Here is a 22063-nt window from a genome sequence, read left to right as displayed (position 1 = left end):
TCTGACTTGGTGCTGCAAAACCTGCATGAAAAGGCATCCCTGGGACTGCCAGGACGATCAGCCTGACCGAACCAGGGGGATCCAGGCATCTCTCTAAAGCTACTTCTTGCACTCAGAAAAGATTTCCAGGTGAAAAACAACTCCGAAATAGTTAGCCTGAGGAAATTAGGGTTGAAGTGGCCCTTTGAGTCAGGTAAGATTGTTTTCTCTTTGTTTCTTAAAAAACTCGTGGACCAAGTCAGCTCGAACCACAAATACCTGCAGCTTTGTTTTGTAATAAAATTAACATTTTCAATGGTGAGACTAAGGGAAGCTTAATGAAATGCACAGCATCAAAAGCCAGTCTTTCACTTCCACCAGCAAACATACCTTTTTTTTTCCAAGAACCATAATTTTTTGGGGACTTCCCAAACGCAGCTCAAGCTCGGGTACCTTGCTGAATGGTATGTATCAGTAACAGATCTTCACTTGGCTGTGTTGTGAGCCAGGTTATGAACAAAGGTGCACATGAAGTATTCTGACACTGTGATGGCAACTTAAAAAAAAAAAACAAAACCAAAAAGACAACAACAAAAAACCCCCATACTTTTCCAGAGAGCCAGTCCCACCTTGTGACTTGATGGAAAATGGTTGTGGTAATGCTCATTTATGGTTTCTCACACTTTTTTAATATCAGGGGAGCGATCTGCAGAACTAGAAAAAGGCAAGGTGTCTTGTCAGGACACATCATTTCCCGAAGGATGGAGATATTGTAACAAATGGCATCCTAGTTCCTGCTATTTCTGAACGGCAGCATGATGCTGTGGGAAACCTGCTCGCAAGGAGCCCGGGGGAAGAAGGGAGATGAGGGCCAAAGAGGGAGGCAGCCGAGAGCCATGTTTTGTAGGGTGAAGGCCAGAGGAGCCTGGCAGGGTGCTGGGGAGCCTGGCAGGTGGGCTGGGAAAGGAGGAGCAGGCGCAGGCATCACCGCCACCCTTCCCCTCACCCAAGCACTTGCATTTTTTCCCCAAAAAAGCTATTTTTCGGGGTCACATGGCTTAGGTGAAACTTTCCTTGAAGTCCTCCCGTCAAGTCAGCCGAAGCAAACGCGAGCCCAAAGCCGCAGCACGCAGAGCAAACGCACCCGGAGGGCGCGTTTCCCCCAAAAGCCCCGAGTTTCTGGCGGGCGGCAGGAAGGGGTGTCCGAGGCACGGGTGCGCGGGAAAGGCGCTGCAGGAGGATGGAGCGGGAGAGGAGGGAGCGGGAGGAGGCAGAGGCAGGCGGAGGGGCCGCTCCGGGGGGGCCCGCGGTCGCCCCCGCCGCCGCCCGGCTGTGGGCGGGCTGTCGCCGCCGGGGCGGGCCGGCCCGGGCCGGGGGATGGCGGGGGAGGAGGAGGAGGAGGAGGAGGAAGGGGGGAGCGGGGGTGTCATGCCGAGAGCTCGCGTCGCAGCCCGGCAGGCCGCGGCCCGACCCGCACCCCGGGGCGCAGCCCTCCGCCGCTCCCCCAGGCCAGCGGCAGCCAGCCCGAGCGGGCGGAGGGAACGGGGGACGGCGCGCCGAGCTCTCTCCGCCGCGCAGAGGAAGGGGAGGGAAGGGGGAAAGTTTAGCGGAGGGTGTTTGAGTCGGGAGTTATCCCTAAAGAGCCTTTCCCCTGATCTGATCCAGAGGGCAGCGCTGGGAGGAGGGGGCGGCGACGACGAGCAGCCCTGCAACATCTGTAAAACTTGAAGGAGGCGGCGGAGAGGAGCGCGCGAGACGGAGAAAAGCGAGAGGGACAACTTTTCCGACACGTGAGTACCTCGGCGCGATGTGTTTGTTCCCCTCCTTCGGTGCCTGCGCCGAGCCAAAACAATGCGGGGCGGCGGCGGGCTGGAGGGGACGGGCGGCACGGCACGGCACGGGACGGGACGGAGGGGTCCCCCCTTCCCTTCCGAAACTGTTTGGGACCAGGCGCTGGATTTGGGGATACTTTTTTTTTTTTTTTTTTTTTTTTTCTTTCGCTCCCTCTCTTCTTTTTCTTCTATTTCTCCTCCCCCCGCTCTTTTGTTGAACCAAATCAGAAATGTCAGTCAGTGCGAGTGAGTCAGAAGGGATCAGATTACAAGATCACTGAAACTGATGTCGGACCCGCGCACACACACCCCCACACGGAGGCAGAGGCGCGGGCTGCTCCCCGCGGGAGGCGGGCAGGGATAAAACAACCACCAACAACACCCGCCGGCCCTCCCGTGCCGCCCCCGTCCCGCAGTGTCCCGTCCGTGCCCTGCCCGCGGGATGCCCGGCGGGGGCCGGCCCCGCTAGCGCGCCGGGGAGCGCCGGGGGACGAGCCGGGGCCCCGGCCCTCGCCCATGGGCAGCGCGGGGGCTCGGCGGCAGCGGCGGCAGGTACGTACCCACTTGGGCGAGAAGTTCTTTGTTCCCCCGGCTCTGCTCCGGGCCGCTTCTCTCGTCTCCCGGCGCTCCGGCCCCGCTCCCGGCTCCCTTCCCGCTTCCCTAAGTTGGAGGCGGGGGGCAGGGGGGTGTCTAACCCCAAAATGGCTGTCACGGAGCGCGGGGGCGCGGGTCGGGGCCAGGCGGGGCAGCCCCGCTCCGGGCCGCGCCGCCGATGTGCGGGCGGCAGCCGCTGTTTCATTCCCACCCCGCTCTTTCTGCTCGCCCCTGCTCCCCGAGCGACCGCCGGGGGTTTTCACGCTCAAACTTGGCAGGGGGAAAGGCGAGAGGAGCGGGAGAGCCCGCTGTCACGTCTGGCGGGCGGAGGGCGCCCGGGGCCGTCGCTCCTTGCGCGGAAGGGCACGGTCGGTGCCGGTCGGTGCCGGTCCGGGGGAGCGGGGCAGCGCTCGGCCCGCTCCGCTCCGCGGGTCGGGCGGGACGGGCCCGGCCGGGCGGGACGAGCGCGGCCGCTGCCCCTCGCAGCTGCTGGGAGCCGCTCCGCGGCCCGGCCGTGCTCCGCCCGGCTCCCGAGGGTGGGAGCGGCGCCGCTCCGCCCGGTTCCGACTGTCCCGGGGAGCCGGGGGCGCTGGCGCGGCTCCCGCGCCTTCGGACGGGCCCGCGGCTCGCAGCTGGCAGCGCCCGCTGCACCCGCACCACGTGAAGAGAGAAGGTACGAGGAAACACACGCCCCCCGCTCCCCACATCTCACTCCCCAGTTTGGTTTTTAACCCTCTGGTGCGGAGTTTTTATCCGGTCCTGCGGGCACGGTATCCGTGGCCTTCTGCCAGTTTGTATGTAGATATATTTATGTAAAACATTTTCTCCCAGCTCCTTGCCAGCTGTTCCACATTTTCCAGCTGCCACTTCAGTTTGAAATGATGGACTGTACGGATCTCAAAGAGCCTTTTAGTCGGAGGTACGGATAGCTGTCTGTTTGATACAGAGTGTCACGTTTTAGGGGCTACTTCACTAAAGGAGCATTAAGTAGCAACCCACTGCAAAATGCTCCTCTTCGTCGCGCCCCTGCTACTTCCCGCTTCATTTCCAAGGCTCAATAAACATGATTTTTTAAGCTTCAGCGTGCAGACTTTGTTTCTTTTGTGTTCGTGCTACAGAAAAACTTGGAAGCGAAATTTTCCAGAGGCCCTGAGACATGTGGCTGATTAAACCAACAAACATTTTTAGGAGGGCACGGCTGCCTCTCTGTCTCTCTGTGCTGTAGGTATCTGTTTTGAAATCGTTTAAGTCATTGGAATAGTGAGAAATCTCTGTGTTTCTCAGTCTTCCAAAATTGTTTTTGGTGTGGTGTTCAACGAGATTATGGATTGAAATGTGCCAGAACTGGCCTTAAGTAGTTTGAATATTTGTGCAATTGCATTGTAATTTGCAAAGGTGCCTCACTGATTGATTCCTATAATTATTTCATTTAGGTCCTTTATTAAAAATTGATAATGATCTGACAGTTTCTTAATTATATATGTCATGATTATTTTGAAGGAAGACGAATGCAGTGTTTTAAAAGTAAAGTAACCTTAAAATGTAAAAATTGCCATGTGCACACCACTGTATTTCAGTCGTGGAAATATATATTAAAAGTAATGGTGAATGAGTTTAGCAATGTAAACTGTAGGCAGCCTCTTGAGAGTTTGTTTATATAATGAAGCTTTGGGTATAACTAGCTAGTATGTAAATACTTTCAGTTTTGTGTATAGCCCAATTCTAAAAGCATAAATAATAGTAACTATGAGAGAAGGCTATTTTAAGGACGGGGGATTATTTCTTTAAAAGCAGGATTATGTGATTTTGAATGAGTAGGAAGAATGAGTAAGAAAAGGACTCTCTCAGTGTATGTGTACTCTTTTAAGCAGCAGTGGAAGCAAAACTATGGCTTAAGGTGCCCAAATGAATGCATTCTTGCATTCTGATTATAGCATATGGTTTTCAGCAGGACATGCTGTTTCCCAGAGCTTTTCTGTAGAAGTACTGCAAACAAAGACACCACCTGCATTTTCCTGCATAAGTGGAGTAACATTTTTGGCTTGAGAAGGTGTGCAGTGGCCAAGAAAGCGTTTTGCTGCTATACGTAATCATCAGTTGTGAAAGATTGTTCTGTTTCAAACACAAAACCAGTTTGTAGCTAAGAAATTAAAATATCAGTGATTACAAATGATTTTTTTTTTTTCCTGAATGGTGTTGGAAAAAACCAAAATACTCAAGTTTGGAGATATCATTATAATTTGTTCATCTTGCAGATTACTTGAATTTTTAACAAGATAAATGTATACACTGATATTGACCCATGAAAGTTTCAGTTACACTTCCTGCCTCGTTTTGGGGAAAACTATTGAATTACCTGCACTCCTGTAGTGCTTTTGAATTTTTTTTCTGCATATTAGAAGAAGGAATGTCATATTTTTATGTTGCAGAGTGTTAGTGAAAAGTTAGTTGTCTTTGCCTGATAAATAAGGAATTTAAAGGCTATTAAAGGAGGGTTTATTTGGAGTTATGGAAGGAGGCATTTTAATGATCAGCATTGCATGTGTCCAACTATATGGAGAGAGAAATGTGCAAAGAAAAAAGCAGACTTGAAGGAAAAGTGAATCAACGAGTCATGAAATCCTCAGGAAAACCTTAGTAATGGAATGTTAATGCTTTTAGACTATAGTAGATTACCTTAAAAGTCAGGCTTTTCTTCTTGATGCAATTGTTGTAAATCCCTAGCTAAAGAACACTTTGAAGAAAGCTTTACTTTTTCTGGCACTCATATTCTGTAGTAATTCTGGATGTTTTGGAAGATTCAAGATATTTTCTGCCAACTTGCAGTTAGGCAATTAAAATGCTAAAATGGCTTTTTAATTCAACAAAAGGTTCAGCTGTAATAATGATTTCAAGTTGTCTTTTAACCACAGGTTTTATAGACATCCTCCCTTTAGACTTTGTCATTTTTATAAGGGAATTGATTTGTTATACTTTAAAATCAAATAAAATGAGGCAGAATAAACAAAAATAGGGCATGGGTGCTGCTGCAAACTTTTCAAGTTCTTTCAGTGCATTTTTCATCTTTACTTTTATTTGATAGGTCTGTGAAATAGAGCTGTAGACTGGCAGACTTTAAATGAAATTTCACACTTTGATGATTTTTTTTTAAACTTTGATATATTGACAGCAAAAGAGCTGCAAAGCTTTATATAACTTGAGCAGTAACGCCAAGCAGCAGTCAAACGTCTCTATGCATTTGTGTTTAACTGCAGAAGAAAAACATGTCCATGGGCAGTAGAGGGTTCTTATCAACTCCCTAATCCCAGATCCCAGCAAACCTTGAGGGCATGCCTCAGATCTTGCTGAAATCATTGTAGACTCTCACAGTTTGCAGATTAAATATGCTATGTGTTCCTGGCTCCAACAACAGTTTTATGAGCTCACTAAGCTTCCTGTTTTAAGATCATTTTCTGAAGTTTTTAGGAGCTGCTAAGGGCGATGCTGTCTATGGCAAGTGGTACTTGTTAATTTAGGGACACTTTAGGTATTTCATTCTGTCTGTAAAAAGAGCCAAAATTGCTATTTTCAAATTAGAAGTCGAGTTGTACCAAAAAAAGGGAGCTCCTTTAAAGAGGGATTCTGTTGTTTTAATGTGTTTGTCAGTACACAAGGTGACAAAGTTTATACGAGGCTTGATTTGTTTTATGGGGCTTGACTTTGACCAGGCTTTTTAAAACAAGACTTTTCCAGTTGTAATTCTAAGCACAATGCAGCTTTTAGTACATAATTTCTGAGCCTCTTTTAACCAATTGTGTTTGTAGCAGCTCATTAAACATACCTTTGAAGTTCTTGTTCTCCTTTTCCTCCAAGAAGGGAAAATATATTCTGCCAAGAATGAATTTCAGTGAATCAGGTGGTTAACCTGAGATGTGTTGACCCTTCTGAACGTATGGCATTGCCCCTCACATTCAGAGTCTGGTCTTTTCTAGGCGCTAAATAGTTAACTCTTATATTTTATTCACTGTAATCATGTTTATGTATTCGGTGTAATAGTTTTAATTAAAAAGGAAAATACTTATTGTCCGACAACATGTGTCATATTATTCCCGAGAGAACTTGAGCCAATTTTGTGCTTAAAGGTTATTCAGTGAATGAAATTTTGAAAGCCCATTTGTCAAGGTACTGCATGGTTTCTGTTAGTTTTCAGCCCCCAAATTCATTGTCCTCATGGCCCAGTCATTAGTCAGCAGTGTATTAGTGCTGCCTTCAGGCAATGCTGCCCAGCACTTCTTCGCACCATTATAGCTCTAAAAGTGTTCTCTGCCGACTGCTGGAATTACTGCTCTGATTTCCGCTTGGCTGCTTTTGAGGTAAGTCCCCTCCCTACCTTCCAGCTCAGTCTAATCCCTGCTTTCTTTTAAGGCTGCTTTCTGCAGAGATTTAGGCGAAAACTTTCTTAAAGATTGTGCTGGCATCATACTGTGGTTTTGTTGTGGTGTACTCTGCACATGTAAATTGTACCTGCCTTACCTTGAAAGTGTATTAAATTGGCTGCTGATCTGAGGAGTTGGTTTCTCTCTCTTTAAGAACAAAATAAGAAACGAGACAATACACTGATGTTAAAAACCCCTGCAAGGTTATTTAGATTACAACAAGGGACAAAGTAATTGGGGTAGAATGTGTTTGTCTCTAAATAGTTGCTGGGTGTTAGAACTGATAATATCAGAATCCACTACAAGGAGATCTGATTGAATAATTTTATTAGCTGAAGTTGCCACTCAAATGTCAAGTTATTTTTTTCACTGATTATCAAGATGATTAGGCCTTTTAAAAAATTTATTCTTTCTTTATTTTTATTGATGCTCAAAATGTTGCTGTATTTTTTTGATATCTGATATTTAGTTCAGGCTAATGTATCCAACTGACCTTTTGGTGGTTTAGAGCTGGACCTTCCACAGTAGTGTTTGCTGCTTTTGTATGAGACTCTGTTTTCTCTGCATACAAATCTGTTAACGTCAAGAAAATCAACTGCATGTTGAATACATCATCCAGCTGCCCAGAGAATGAAGCCTTCATTAGATAAGATGTATGAATACCTGAAACTGAAGAGTCAGAAACACAGATCAAGTTAGTGTCAGTTCAGTACGCTGATCTGAGCCGTAGACATTAAAATGAAATCCTAGCACTACCGATGCTTAACTATCAGGATGTAGTTTGGTGGGGTTTTGCTTGGCTCTTCAGTTCACTATGGATGTTTTTTCTAGGAAAATAGTACAGCTGTGTAATTCTGTGATTACACTATTTTTACAAGGATAGTGGATTGTGCATTTGTAATGCACAGTTAGGAGTTGTGCCGTTGTGTTTTGTCATGTCACAAAAACACGAAGGAATCATGATGCAGTTTTCCTGCTGTTATGAGACAGGTGTAAAACCTAAAGTAAACTGTAAAAGTTGAAGATAGAGTTTTATAAAGTGCCTTTCACACTTGAAGTTCTTCCTGGGTATATGGAGATTTCCTAGCTCTTTTACGTGTTAAAACATCTGTGTTGGGTTAGGACGTGAAATTCTGGATGAAGGCATCCCTTAACCTGAGAGTATGCTGAGGAGATAAACAGCAGTTCAGGAATGGGACTGTGATCAAAACATGGCCCTTTCAAAAACATTCTACTTGATTCCTTTCATCTTGTTTTAAAATGCTAATTGTAAAATATGGAATACAGTCTTTTCTTCCTTCATTTGCATATCATAAGTTGGGAACAGAAGGCACATCTTTGCAATAGATGTACATTAAATACGTTCTTCCTTGAGCTCAGTTCCTGTATAGATTGACATTGATATATAGATCTAGTTTTGTTTCTAAGGAATCTTTCATCTGTTGGGATTGATGAGATAAAACAAAATGTGTGAAGAAAGTGGTCATTTCACTGGAATGTTGAGCTCCAGTACTTGAAATTAGAGTATTTCTGCATTTTTCTGTTGAAGTTATAGTGACTTCTTACTTGACTAAATAAGTGGTACAAAGCACATCCATTACAGATGTTTGTAATTTGCTTTACCAAGACAAGAAGGCAAAGAAAAAACCAGCCTGTATTGTCACCATAAGTATCTTATGAACAGCATCAGCAGAGGAAGTCATAGAGTTATCCACACAGCAAGCCTTGTTCTTGTCCCCCTCACTGTTCTCTCAGAATATTCCTGGCCTTCCAGATCTTGAGCAAATGAATGAACCAAAATCCAGCTCTCATAAAACAAATGTGTTGCCAAAGGAAGTCACTGCACTGTTACTTCAGTTTGTTTTGGATTTATTTTAGCTGCTGAATTCCTGAAGAAAGACAGAGGCAAAAACAGAGCATAGACTTGGTAGGGAAGTTTGAAGTGTGCCTCTCATTGTAACCTATTCCTACAAACAGTGCAGTCCACAGGAGATTTTTTTCCTACCCCCCCGTGCTAATTCTTTTACAGCTAATCTTACTTTGACATAATTATTAGAGTTTTTCCTGCTGCAGAATTTGAAGCTCAAGAACAAGCAGGATTGCAAAATAAGCAGTAACAGCTTATTCTAAATTTCTGAGCAATATTAGGCAGTTTAATTGGAAGGAGTTCTGATTTCTTCAGGGTAACTGCATTACTAGTTTTAGACACACCCCTCTCCCCAAATATGTTAAAGTGTTTGGAGACTTGAAAGATATGTAGCACCTTTACTTTTAAGAAATAAATTTCATTATTTCTGTTGTATTTAGACAGTTTGTCAGAGAGTCAAAAAAAGAATAAGGAAACCCAAAACCATGTGATTAAAATAGCAAATAATTAAATTCAGAGTTAATGACCTGATTTGTTTTGTTTTTGTTGTGGGGTTGTTTGTTTTTCTTAAAGTTCAGTTTTTGTTGTAAGGACTCTCAGACAGTGAATTGATTATGAAATTTTACCTCAGAAGATGTATCATATCTGAATTGTAAAACCACTAAGTCTGAGCTCTGTCTCCCTCAGCTTTGTGTTTGTTCCCAAACAGCAGCTTCTGTGAGGGATGGACTGGAGATGGACAGTTGACCTGAGTCCTTCAGTGTTGTTATCCATTAAGTTCTGTTTACTGAGTATGAAAATGAATCATCTCCTTCCTGCCAGAGATCTGTTTTATTTAGATACAGAGTTTAATCTGTTGAAGTAATAGTAAAAACATTTAATTGGGGTTATACTTATCAGCTTTTTAAATCCAAAAACAAAAGCAGATATAATCTACTTGCAAGACTGTGTGGTTGATGTGTATTTAATGCAACTGAGGTGCTGCCTCAGTAGAAAGTGCCACTTATTGATACTATTCTATGTGTATGTTTAAAATATTTTCAGAACTTTTAGGTAGCTGAGTTTATCTGTAGCAGAAATACATAAGCAAATATATAATTCCCCTGGAGTCAAGTAAATATTACAATCAATCAGTAGTTCAGTGTATGCCACAGAATATTTTCTCACTTAGAATCTTAATCACGAGGATGCTAATAGCACTGGTTTGCCTTGCTGATTGCCTTTGTGTTTGTGATCCTCCCTTATTGTTGCCACAAGCTATTTAACCTATCAGGAACAGATCAGATCATCATTAACCAGGCTTTAGGTCTAGTTGTTTTTCATTCTTTGTGGGGGCAAAGAAATCAAAGGAGAGTAACAAGGAAAAGACAGCAGATAGTAATGAGTTTGGAAAGATTGTATTAATACATGTTGTGTCTCTTAACTTGGGATATTTTCAATTTCAAACTACAAATCCATCTATCTGATTCTGTCAAGCTTTTCTTTCTCTCTCTCTCTTTTTTTCTCTCTCTCTCTCTCTTTCTCTCTCTTTCTCTTCTCTCTCTTTCTCTTTCTGTCTCTCTCTCTTCTCTCTTTCTCTCTCTCTCTTTCTCTCTCTCTTTTCTCTTTTTCTCTTTTCTCTTTCTCTTTTTCTCTTTTTCTCTCTTTTTCTCTCTTTCTCTCTCTTTCTTTCTCTTCTTTCTTTCTTTCTTTCTTTCTTCTTTCTTTCTTTCTCTCTCTTTCTCTCTTTTCTCTTCTCTTTCTCTCTTTCTCTCTTTCTCTCTTTCTCTTTTCTCTTCTCTCTTTCTCTCTTTCTCTCTTTCTTCTTTTTCTTCTCTCTTTTCTCTTTCTCTCTTTCTTTTTTCTTTCTTTTCTTTCTTTTCTTTCTTTTCTTTCTTTTCTTTCTTTTCTTTCTTTTCTTTCTTTTCTTTCTTTTCTTTCTTTTCTTTCTTTCTCTTTCCCTCTCTCTCTCTCTCAGACAGGTTTATACATATGCAGATAGCAACTAGTGCATTTATGGATCATGCATGTAATTGAAATGGAGATAGGAATTTTGAAATATAAGATACATTGCCCTCCACCCCCAACTTATTGCTTATTGTGGTTTTATATAAAGTGGATATAAGACTCTTTGTGCTGTTTATACTGGTCTTAGTCTTACTGTGAGTAGTTGTCTCAACAGGGAGGAACCCAAATAAAGTTTATGCTGGAGTAGTTAATGAGGGTTGCAGAATTCTGCTTTATCTTACTAAGAGTTGGGAAAGGAGAAAACTATTCTAAAAATATACAGGTTAGTTCCTATAGCCTTACAAAAACGGTGAGATATACCAAGAGGTTAATGCTTCGTTTGGGAGATATTTCTTACAATGTCTGAGCTCTTGAAGGTTTTCCATCAGGTTCTGTCAGGGGTAACTTTGTCAGTGCAGCTTTGCCAGCAGGTTTGATCGAAAGCCATGCTGAAATCTAGGTGGGTTTTGGAAGTTAAATGTACCTGAATCAAGCCTGTATAAATCAGTGTGAAATAGCTCCCATGTAATAGCTTAAGATTGTCTCATATAAATTTTGCATTTGAATGTAGCTGAGCAAGATGCATTTTTTTTTTATCCTTAAATAATCCCAAGGAACAGCGTAACCCATGTTGATAAAATTGATAAAGGGTCCTTTATGGTTGAGAGAGACTGTAATTTCCTGATTGTTCTTCATGCCTCCCCTTGTGTTTTTCACTTTCATACAGTTGTGCTGCTCAGGATGCATTGTATCCCCAAAGACTGCTTCCAGTAGTGTGGATCAAAGTAGTACCTATGAACACCCTAACTACCCAGAGTGATTTCTGAAAAATTAAACATGCTATGTTTGCTTGCACGCTGATTGGGGCACTCTGGTTGCTGATAGCAATCAGTATGAACTTCCCTACTGCTGATGTAATGATGATGAATGCTGTGACACTGCTATTTCAGACAGCTCTTCTCAGCGGATGCAAACCACTTGTTAATGAATTGAATACAACTATAGCAGCATCAAGTAAAACAGGGAAAGGTTTTACTTGCTTATTTTTTATTTCTTTGATTCAACATGTTAAAAGATACTCATAAAAAACAACAACAACAACAACAACAACAACAACAAAAAAACAAAACAAAAAAACAAACCAAACAAAGGCAGAAGGTTTAAATTCACAGGAAATATAAACCGGTCTTAATGTGCAAATAGAAAATTTTAAATGCTTACACTTCAACACTTTGACCAAAGTGAACAGTCTTGTTGAAGTCAGTGAGCTTACTCCTAGCAATAAATATCTGCATGATCTGGTCTTTAAAGCTAATGTGTGCAATATAAATAAAATTATTTAAAAAGCAGTTTGGAGAGAAGAAGTGATACAGAGTGAAGATTTATTGGAAAATTGAAATGTATGTTCAGAAAGAATCAAGTTTCTTGTTCTTACAAGCACAGGGCTGCTCCACTGGTTTTGGTTAGTTTGGACTGCGAGTAAATGAACAAAAAGATATGGGTTTTTTCCTCCCTAGTATATTAATATGATAATTTTTACTACTGTAAGGCACAGTTTTATAACCAACATACATAAGGACTAGAATTACATAATACTAAGTTACTTGATAGAATTTTTTTGTTTGAAATGAGTTTCCAACATATTGTGATTTGTTGACACTCCTTTTAAAAAAGAGACAGTTTTCCTCACTTAACTAGCTCACTCCAGTAGTTTGTTCCTAAAATTCCTCCAATGTAATATGCAATTGGGGAAGGTTTTCATTTATATCTTAAAAAGAAGAGACACACCTGCAGGCAGGTTACTGTTTTGAAAGGGATTAGGTTTAAAATGGGGATCTGGAATTAATTGTGCAGTGGGTTCAGGCTTCAGGGAAATTACAAAAGGTTCAAGCATGGTTGAATGGGAAAAAGCCATGAATGTTTGCTTTCAGGAAGGAATGTTTATCCCTCTATTTACCTATGGAAGTTCAGGATTTTGCCTGTATACTGTTAGAGCCTTTCCTTGCCATTCATATTCACATGGAGCTGCTTTCAGGTTTTTTGAAAGTGGAACTCCTTGCTGCAAATACATACAGATTGTCTCAGGCCTGGAGACAGGAAAAGGAAACCCACATGCTGGAGAAAGACACATACACCCTAATATAAGCCACTTTATATTTTAGTCTGGGGATGATGGGGATGGGGATAATTGCTTCTTTTCATGACTTTAGGTCAAAATCAACATGCTTGTGATCCAAGGACCAAACAAAAATGGGGATGAGTTCTGCAGCTTCCATACTCTTTGATATAAATGAAGATGCCACCTCAATAGAAGACAATGGAAGAAAAATAACCACAACTGAAGATGTGTAGTTTTTTAGCTCCTTCAGAGAAGGATAGGAAATCATTAATTTGAGAGAATTAACTCTAAGGTGGTTAGTCAGATGATAGGAGGGTACATTGAAGGATTCACTCATGCAGTGGTTGGAGGCAGGTTTTGGTGTTTGTGTGGCCAAGGTTGTAGACAGAAAACAAACACTTTCCTCTCAGAGTGGGGTGAACAGCTTGGCAGCAGTGCCAGCCTTCCCCCTCTCTACTAGTGCAAGAGACTGAAAAGCAAGATATTCAAGTTCACTGACTAAACTGAGGATGCCCTTGCACAAGGTGTGCAAAGGGAAAGAGAGGGAAGCCATATGAGAAAGGTGCTGTTTAAAAAGCTCATGTGAGATTTCTCCTCAAGGAGATTTGTGCATTGCTGGGTAAAAATCAGGGCTGTTGCAAGTAGAGTATTGTTATATCTCCTACTCTATTTGAAAACACCTGACATTCCCCTTAGTGTTCTGGTAGGAAGTTGTTTCACAGATCACAATAATATTTATAACACTTTTACAGCTAGATCTTGAGAGTAGCCTTAGAAGTCTTCTGTGGCAGGCAGAGCTTTGTTATTCCTGCTTTTAGCAAGCAAGAAATGCAAGGGAAGAAAAATGCCTTGCCAAACCTTAGATTGTAGGTCAGTGGCAGAGCATCTCTGATATCTAGCCCAGTTCCTTGGCTGTGCTGCCTAGCTAAATAATGATTCATTTAGTGATTGGGCTCTACTTTGATCCCTACTGTATAACAATGAGGCTTTGGAGTGTTTTATTGTACTATTAAGAAGAACTCCTACTAGGAAGGTGGGAAGGGGAAGGTTTACTAGACAGCTTTGTTTGTGATGAATTGACTTTGTAGCCTTTTTTTTGGTTTGTTTGGTGTTGTTTTTCTTTTTTTTTTTTCTATTTTTTTGACTGTCAGAATTTGGGAAACCAGTTGCTAATATAATTACACTTTATTATACTTTGTGGCTTTTTGAAGCCTTTTTAAAATTTTATTTAAATGCTATCCCAGAAGAGTATGACTTCCTTCCATTTTAGACCCATTTGACTACCAGACAGTGTTGCTCAGAGCAGAATTTTTTTTTGTTGTTGTTGTTTTGTTGTTGTTGTTTTTGCTGTTGTTGTTGCATAGATTCATGTTCAAACTACAAAAGTACCAAGGTATTTGGTTCTAAGCATGATGTGTGCAGATGTTGATGATTTGTGTAAAGCTTACTTGGACAGATAGGTGTGCATCAAGTTAAGCTGCAGACTAGTGCTTAATGTTTGTGTCCCTCATAGCCTAACATCCCTGCAGTCTTGGGGCCTGGTGTGCCTGCACTGCTGCACCAGCAGCAATACCCTTTTGGAAGTTTTTGGGCTTCTTGTGTTTCCATCAGGAATGTAAAATATCTGAGAATAATGAGAAATTATTTGTGGGGTATAAAATGAATGTATTGTTGGAGATGGCACTGAGAACATCCAGGAAAGGCAAAATATCCAGATACACACCTCTACAGAGCTTTCTATTTCCAGTGTTTTCATGCAAAGGAAAGTGATCTCATTATCTGCCACCAGCAATAATATTTGTCTTTCCCTGTGGTTTTTGGGGTGTTTCGCCAATATAATTTTGTTTGAGTTAGATTTCTGAACAAACAAAGTGAGAGATGTTTACATGAGTAACAAGGTGTAGAGATAGACAGGATAATTCCTGCTGCAGTGTATTCCAACACCATGAATGTTGAAATTTAAATATTTGGCTTCTAGAGTCAATATGAAGGTCTGCCTTGATTTTTTTTTTTTTTTTTTTGCCTTGTTCCAAAGTGCTCTAGGCATAAGAGAAAAATACTGGCCTTTTTTCCCTGCAATCCATTAAAACCCCACAGAACTGAAAAAAATGGACCTACCTATCAAACAGCATAATGGTTTGTGATGCTGATTCTCTTTAAGGGCAATGCCTAGTTTTGGTGTTAGTATTTCTTTAAATTCCTCAGGAATTCATGCATGCAAACATGATTTGATGAGCTTACAGAACTGTGAACTGCTAATTCAGTTATGCTCCAGGCTCTTCTTCAGGTGAGAGGGGTGAAAAGATTTGGGCTAAGCTTTCAAACAGTCTTTAAAGTTTATGACTCTCTTGTTTCATTCAGGTATTAGTGCAAGGAGAGCTGAAGTAATGAGAAGTCATCATGGAGGCGCAGTCCCACAGCTCTACCACAACTGAGAAGAAAAAAGTGGAGAATTCCATTGTGAAATGCTCCAGTCGAACAGATGTCAGTGAGAAAGCTGTTGCCTCCAGCACAACTTCCAATGGTGAGTAACAGCAGGGATTTACTAGCAGCCAAACCTACAGTAATTTTATGTTCACTGCATTCCTTGTGAATTGAGCATTTGCACCTGGATCAGTGTTTGTTCTACAGAAAGGCTAAAGAAAATGAGGAGGAGGGGTGGTGGTGGAAAGTGGTAGGATACAATAAGGTCTGTTTTGGCATCAGGTAGAGCCTTTTTCTTCCAGATGTTCTAATTTGAGATGTAAACGTGCTAAGTTATTTATTATAGGAAGTTCCTGGTTTTGGAGTTTTGGAAATTGTCTTGATTAGCCTGGCAGGGCCTGCAAGCACTTTGCATTTGGCCACTGAGATCTCTTACACTAGTTAGGTAATTAGCTATTACTATAGAGACAGAAGTAGGTCTGTCAAAATTAATGGCAAAGGGTTTTTTTCTTTTCTTTTACAAAAAAACTTCCTTCTCACAATGGGCTGTTCCACCTCCCCAAAATTCCTTAATGCCCAGAACAAAGCATCAAGCTAAGTACGTATCCTCTGGTGAATTCATTTCAAAATTGTGAATGTACAGCTTGTAGATTTGCAAAACTGGAGTTGTTTGCTTAATTCTCCCCAGAGATTATATCTCAGTTGACAGTTTTACATATTCCCTGCCTCTCAGAAAAATGTGAGCTAATCCCAGCCCTAGACCTTTTCATTGTTTAGTATAAGAGGGCTGAGCATATTCTTCCTACTAGTGCAAAACTCCTGTTGCATTAGGAAAGAAAATGGCTTGAAATGGTATAGGCAGAGTTTAGACCTATGGATTTTGGGTAGTTGCTGATTAACTGCCATTTTTTACAAATCAGTCTAGTAATGGCTAAAATCAGACAATGCTGTTCTGTATATTTTGTGGTCCTGGGGTATTTCTGGCAAATAATTTTCTGTTCACCCTTTCTGCTTCCATCATACTCACTTATCTAGGCTTGTGGTCCAGGTCAGGTTCTCACTTTGATATCCTGAATAAAGGTTTCTGCTTTCTAAAAGAGACAGGTTATGTCCCACTAGACTGCATGAGAAAGCACATGAGTCCTACAGCCATACTAGAGGGGAATCTCCATGGGTCAGTAAAAATTAGATGGCACATGTCCCAGTATCCTTCTGTATGACTGGACTTCAGATTCAAAGCAAACTCAGCACCTGCTGACCTACTAGATGGAATTGATCCCCATGAGAGTATAAAAACCCTTGAGCCACTATGGAAAATGTTGCATCAGTTTTCTAAGGCATTTGAAATTAGATCCTCAGCTGGTGTAAGTCAGCACAGATCCGTTGCTGTCAATAGAATTACAGTGGTTCACATTAGCTGAAGAGGTCCCCATTGTACTTTTTCTTTTAATCGATAATAGGATTTTCCACGTTGGCCCAACTTTCCAAACAGATGCACAGTTAAACACATATGCATATTCTTTGATGTGTCAGGGGTTTGTACTCAAACATTCATCTCTTGACTGTTTGGGCTAGCTTGAATGTTATTGGTAAACATTCAGATTTAGAGGGCTAAAATGAAAGCCTTGAAGATGTTTTTGCCTAATTCTGACACTGATCTACCATGTGGTCAAATAATTTTCTTTCTTTAATGGTGGTATTAGTTCTTAACTACATTATGGGGAGTGTAACTGCATAGCAGGGTCATCAAACTCTCAAGATCTGGAAAGACTTAAAGTCTAATGAATGACTACAAAGTTGTGTCACCAGAATTATCTCCTACTAATGGAAGGAGATGCTAATGTAGTACATGTCCTGGGGCCCAAGGCTTCCTTTTCTTAAAACAATGATGGTTAACTTTGTTTTTAGTGGGTAAGTGTAGGCCTTGTTAGTCTTTGTATTTAAGGAAGTCACTAGGATCTCAAAGATTTGGGTTTCTAATCTACCTTCACGCATAACAGAGACACAACTGGCTTTCCAGAGATGCAGAGCTGGGCTTCAAAGCATAAAAAATTTGATTCCTTCTTTGATATGAAAAGTTTCCTCTTAATCTAGAGACTTCATGGAGCATGTACCAAAACAAATACTAGTACTAAAACTTTAGTAACTTAAATGTAATTTTACTCTTGCAGTGCTTTAAAAGTTTTGCTTCTTGCAGCTGTGATTGTCATGATAATGAATTTTGGTTACAGGGACAATTTGCATGAAAGCTGGAGCTTACATCCCATTTGCATCTTTTGTTCTTTAATGATGGAATGAGTATTACTACAGGAACATCATCAATTGCTATAAGACACCACTCCTACAAAACATGCAGCTTTTGTCCATTCAGTGCCTCTTCTTTTTTTTGTAAAGGGCTGTGGTAATGTTAAATGTTGTGATTTGCATTTGAATGCTCTGTTAAACAAGGTAAGGTACCCTTAAAAATAACAAAAGGACAGAATGATCCCTGCTACTCTTCTCAGAAGTCTGATGTCATTGCAGAGCAGCATCTGCCTATGTCATACCAATGTCACCTCATAATCATGTCTAATATCAGTGCTTCTGTCCTTCTGGACAACTCATGAATTAACAAAGTTTTCAGGGTAAAGTTTTATTGATACCTGTCTGAGGTGTGATGTACAGACTAGTGTGTTCTCAGTAGCTCTGCTGTCTTCTGAAAGAGTCAGAACTTGGGTCATAAACAGATGGAAAGCTGCTAGTTAGAGCTTTTATGCACAGCACACAGTCATGAAGAGACAAAGAAAATGTCATTACTTCTACAGCTCCCAGAAATAAGTGGCACACCCAGGAGTAGGATCTATGTTAATATGGCTGTGGAGTGTGGAAAATCATATATTGTGCAGACTGTGTATTGAGGAGTCTGGTGTAAATCTAGGTGCAAGGGGAAGGAAGTGGGAAAGGTGACCTGGAAGGGGAGCTCACAAGTTAACCTGAACAATGCAGTAGAAGTTCTGAGGCTCAGACTAAGGGTGCCCTTTGGAAGGTACCAGCTGCACTGTACTCTCAAGGACTGAGCAGACATGGGCCACAGATTACACTTCTTCTGAGATCCTGTCATCCCTTAATGCCATAGAGATTTCTGCTGCATTCACCTGACTCTGTATTGCTGAGATGCTTGCAATGTGTTAGATGCAGACCTGCCAGCATTTCCATTATAAACCCCTAAATTTCATGGTTCATGACCAAGCTATTAAAACTTGCTCCAGGACAAAACATGCACTGGAGCAAATTAAAACTTCTTTTAAAATACATATGATCAAAAAATTTAAAAAAAATATTATAATTTGTAATAACTACAATGTAATAAGGAAATGCAATAAGAAAAATCTTTGGTGCACTTTAATTCCCAGTGGAACCATTCTTGCTTTTTTGAATTCATTTTTGCAAGCTTTTGTTTTTTTTCTCTTGTGTTTCATTTTGTGTGTCTCAAACAAACTGCATGCAGTTTACTAGGATACATTCCTTTGCAAGTTGTTCCTTTTCATCCTTTGTTTGACTGCTATATTTACTGCTAGGCTAATATCCAGGGGGACAAAAACTGCTAAAGAAAACTGCTAATGGAGATGTTAATTCACAAAAGGTTGTATGATTAAAAAGTTTTTGCTAGCGCATAAAGTAAGTTTAGTTTTGCTTATGGTGGGATTTGAGAACCTCAGGCTGATCTGCTTTGGCAAAGTAATAACAACAAATAAATCATGTTTATGTCATGGCTGTGCCACTCATATTACACTGGAGTAGAGGCCAGTGCCCTGGACCACATTGCTGACACAGGGCTGTGTTGTCGGGCCTTGTCTTCTCATGTGCACATTCGTGCCACTTTTCTGGAAACAAAGCAGCCTGTTCCTTACCATGTCAGAGCATGGATTTAGGTTGCTCTGAAGGTTGGTGCATGCACACACAGTTTTCTATCAAGTTGTGCGAAGAATGGCTTTCTTGGGGATGGTATCCATTGATAAACTCATTAACATTAGTTCTGTGCTCCTGTTGGAGAGTCTTTGTCTGGTGTTGCAGGTCACAAAACTTGACTTGCCAGACCTCTGGTGGATAATACAGTACCTCCTGTAATTCCAGGGTTAGAAAGAAATCATCAGGTGGGTGCTGTAAGTGTTCCAGGAGTCTGACCAAAGCATACCTGCTTTGTTGGTGAATTGGATTTATTGTTAGGGTGCTTCCTCAGAGGCATTGTTTAAAAAAAACCCATGCTAACTTAACACAGCCGTCAGCTCAATGCCATTTCGTTTTTTTTTTCACTTAATCTGTACCATAAAGATAATTAATTTTTTTGCCTTAATTTCAGAATAGCAGAGAGAATTTCTGTAAGGAGTGAAGTGATGCTTCTACAATGCAAGACTGCACTTCACAACATTGCTTGGAGAACATTAGGAAATTGTGATGCTGTATTCAGACCTGATTTATTTACTGTTTAGTTTGTGAATTTTGTTGGTGGCTTGAATGCTTTCCTCTTTTGAACATTTTGGCTCAAAACTGATGTTTTTAATATTGCATTAAAACAATGCAGTTATTGTATAGGAACTCCTTCAGTGTCTGACAGGCAAGCACTTATTTTCAGTTTGATATGTTTTGTCTAGTTTTTGACCCATGAGCTTGTTCCAGTGTAATCTGATATTTCTTATTAACCTATTACTCTGCCTTAAAAAAAAAAGCTAATTACAAACGTATGTAGGTTGTGGGCTTGACTACCTTTATCAGAATCACATAGTTATTGAGAACATACCTTAAAGTGATAGAAAGCAGAAATTATTATCTTAATGATGATGTAACTTAAAACCAAGCTTGATAGATGAATAAATGAGAGGAAGTTCATGCGTTCACTTTGATTCTTTCAGAAGAGCCAGCTTCATCTAGGTCTTTTTTTTTTTTTTTTTCCTTCTTCCTAGTACTTTCTAGTACTTCCAGCGTTGATTGAGGGAAGTATTCAGCAGTCTGCAACCCTGTAAGAATCACATTTCCTGTTTAAACTTTCAGTTGGTTGCTTGTCCTGCTGCATGCTTTCAAGCCTCACCATAAAATAGGTGTTAATCATAATACCCCTTCTTGGCCCCCTCGTTGGACTGATGTGCTCAGGGTCCTGTTGAGAGGTCAGGGTTCAAAAGAGGTTGTTAGGTATCAAGAAACATTGCCTGTACTATTTTAGTGACTTGCAAATTGAGCCCTGAATTGATTATACGAGACCTGATTCTACAAAGTGATGAGGAGATGCCATCCTCTTCCCCTGAAATCAAAGGGGATGGAGGGGCCCTCTTCACTTCTCATTTTCAGGTCAAGAAGGAAACAACATCCTGTAGTTTTAGGTTCTTGAAATTATAACTTCAGTGTACATGTTTTTCTGACAAATTTATTTTTCAGTAAGGCAAATACTGCAAGTAATCCCTATCTACAAGTGGTATAGAGCAGCATGAAAGTTAAGGGTAGACATAAGGGCAAAGACCTGAACTTGTAAGATTTTTTGTAGCCTTCTGTTCTAATATTTGTGGCCAGGTTGTAAAAGGATAAAATTAAAATAAGGTACTTTTCTTAGGCTACCTTGGTGCTTGGAAGTATTGGAGGCTGTAATTAATGGGGACTGCATGTCTTGGTGTATTGCAATCTGATGTGAGTAGCTGATTAAATACATGTTCTTTTGGAGTAATGCACCCATGGTCCTTTATGCTTACTAATAAAATTTCAGTCATCAAGTTATGGTTTATTGTAGGCTGTAATAAGTCATTCTGCCTGATACTATTTTCTAGTGTTGTTCCTCAGTGAGCCAGCCCTTCACATACCCCACTCTAAACCCAGTGATCTGCAAGTGCAATACAGTATTGCTTCATTAATTCTGCTGAGATTTCCCTCGTTTTTTCCCCCCCTTCTTTCCCCTCCCTGCAGTGGTTAATAGCATAAGGGATATTAAATGTCAATCCTCCTGTATCCCTTTGCAAGTTCCAGAAAGAGATGATTGAGTGGCTTATCCCTGCAATCACTGTAATCAGTAAGTAATGACTTAACATCCTGCTGGATAACACAAGGTGGAATCAGGAGAAAACATTAGTTAGCAGCAGAAGCTTGCCACCTGTTCAAGGTGCAGGCTAAATTTAGGAAATTTTACACTGGGCAGTTTTTTTCCTGAAAAACAAAACAAAAAAAAGACTCAACCCTAAAACTCCCAAGCAGTCAATATTCAATTTTTACCTGGGTTTTGACACAGGAGTGATAATAATAAAAGGGTTTAAACTGTGGTATGGTGATGGTGTATCTTGTGCTTTGCAGGAATTCAGCCATTACTGCCCACAGAACTGGTGAAGAAGAAGCAACCAAGAAATTTGAATTTTAGAATAAAAAGGGCTGCAGGTAGTTGAAACTTCAGTGATATTGTTAGCCTTCCAAAAAAGGCTGGTCTCAGGGGAAGGTAGCCTAAGAGAGAACAGGCCTCCTGAGGACCTTGCACTGCTGTGCCAGCCCATGCCACCGAAATGGGGAGGCTGTAGGGCAGCAGCACTGCTGCTCCAAGTGATGGCACCTTCCTCCCAGCTGCTGGAAATGGGTGCCAACAAACAAATGGGTGCCAGGCTGCTTGGGAGGACTGGAAGGGCACTTTAAAAATTAAGGCAGAAAACTTCTGGATCCTGGGTCCCAAGAAAGAGAATCTGTAAGTGAAGGAGCTATGCAGAGTAGATCATCTTCTTAAAGTAAATAAAAAAGAATTTTTAAAAATCCTTCTAATTGACTTAGAGCTAGGCAACCCTTCTGGCAGGCACAGTATTTGGCTTTATGATCTGAACTGTGTAAATTAAGGCAGTTGAAGTAA

At 41.3% G+C, this 22063-nt stretch overlaps 1 protein-coding gene across 3 annotated transcripts in view; it reads left to right on the top strand.

The window, feature by feature from the left end:
- Positions 1 to 1702: 1702 nt before the first annotated feature.
- The window catches only part of GLI3 (GLI family zinc finger 3), a 201699-nt gene continuing 181338 nt past the window's right edge, over positions 1703 to 22063 (top strand). For 2 of the 3 annotated variants that reach the window (XM_056483615.1, XM_056483613.1), the window contains exons 1-2: positions 2299 to 2363; positions 15154 to 15316. In XM_056483615.1, the coding sequence (XP_056339590.1) occupies positions 15193 to 15316 (124 nt within the window). In that variant the 5' untranslated portion in view covers positions 2299 to 2363; positions 15154 to 15192. Of the gene's footprint in view, positions 1770 to 2298; positions 2364 to 15153; positions 15317 to 22063 lie in introns of those variants that run through there. The other variant, XM_056483614.1, reaches the window with a different exon arrangement.

This window comes from Oenanthe melanoleuca, chromosome 2 (genome assembly GCF_029582105.1).
Source record: "Oenanthe melanoleuca isolate GR-GAL-2019-014 chromosome 2, OMel1.0, whole genome shotgun sequence".
NCBI classification, from domain to species: domain Eukaryota; kingdom Metazoa; phylum Chordata; class Aves; order Passeriformes; family Muscicapidae; genus Oenanthe; species Oenanthe melanoleuca.
This window is presented reverse-complemented; position numbering and strand designations above follow the sequence as displayed.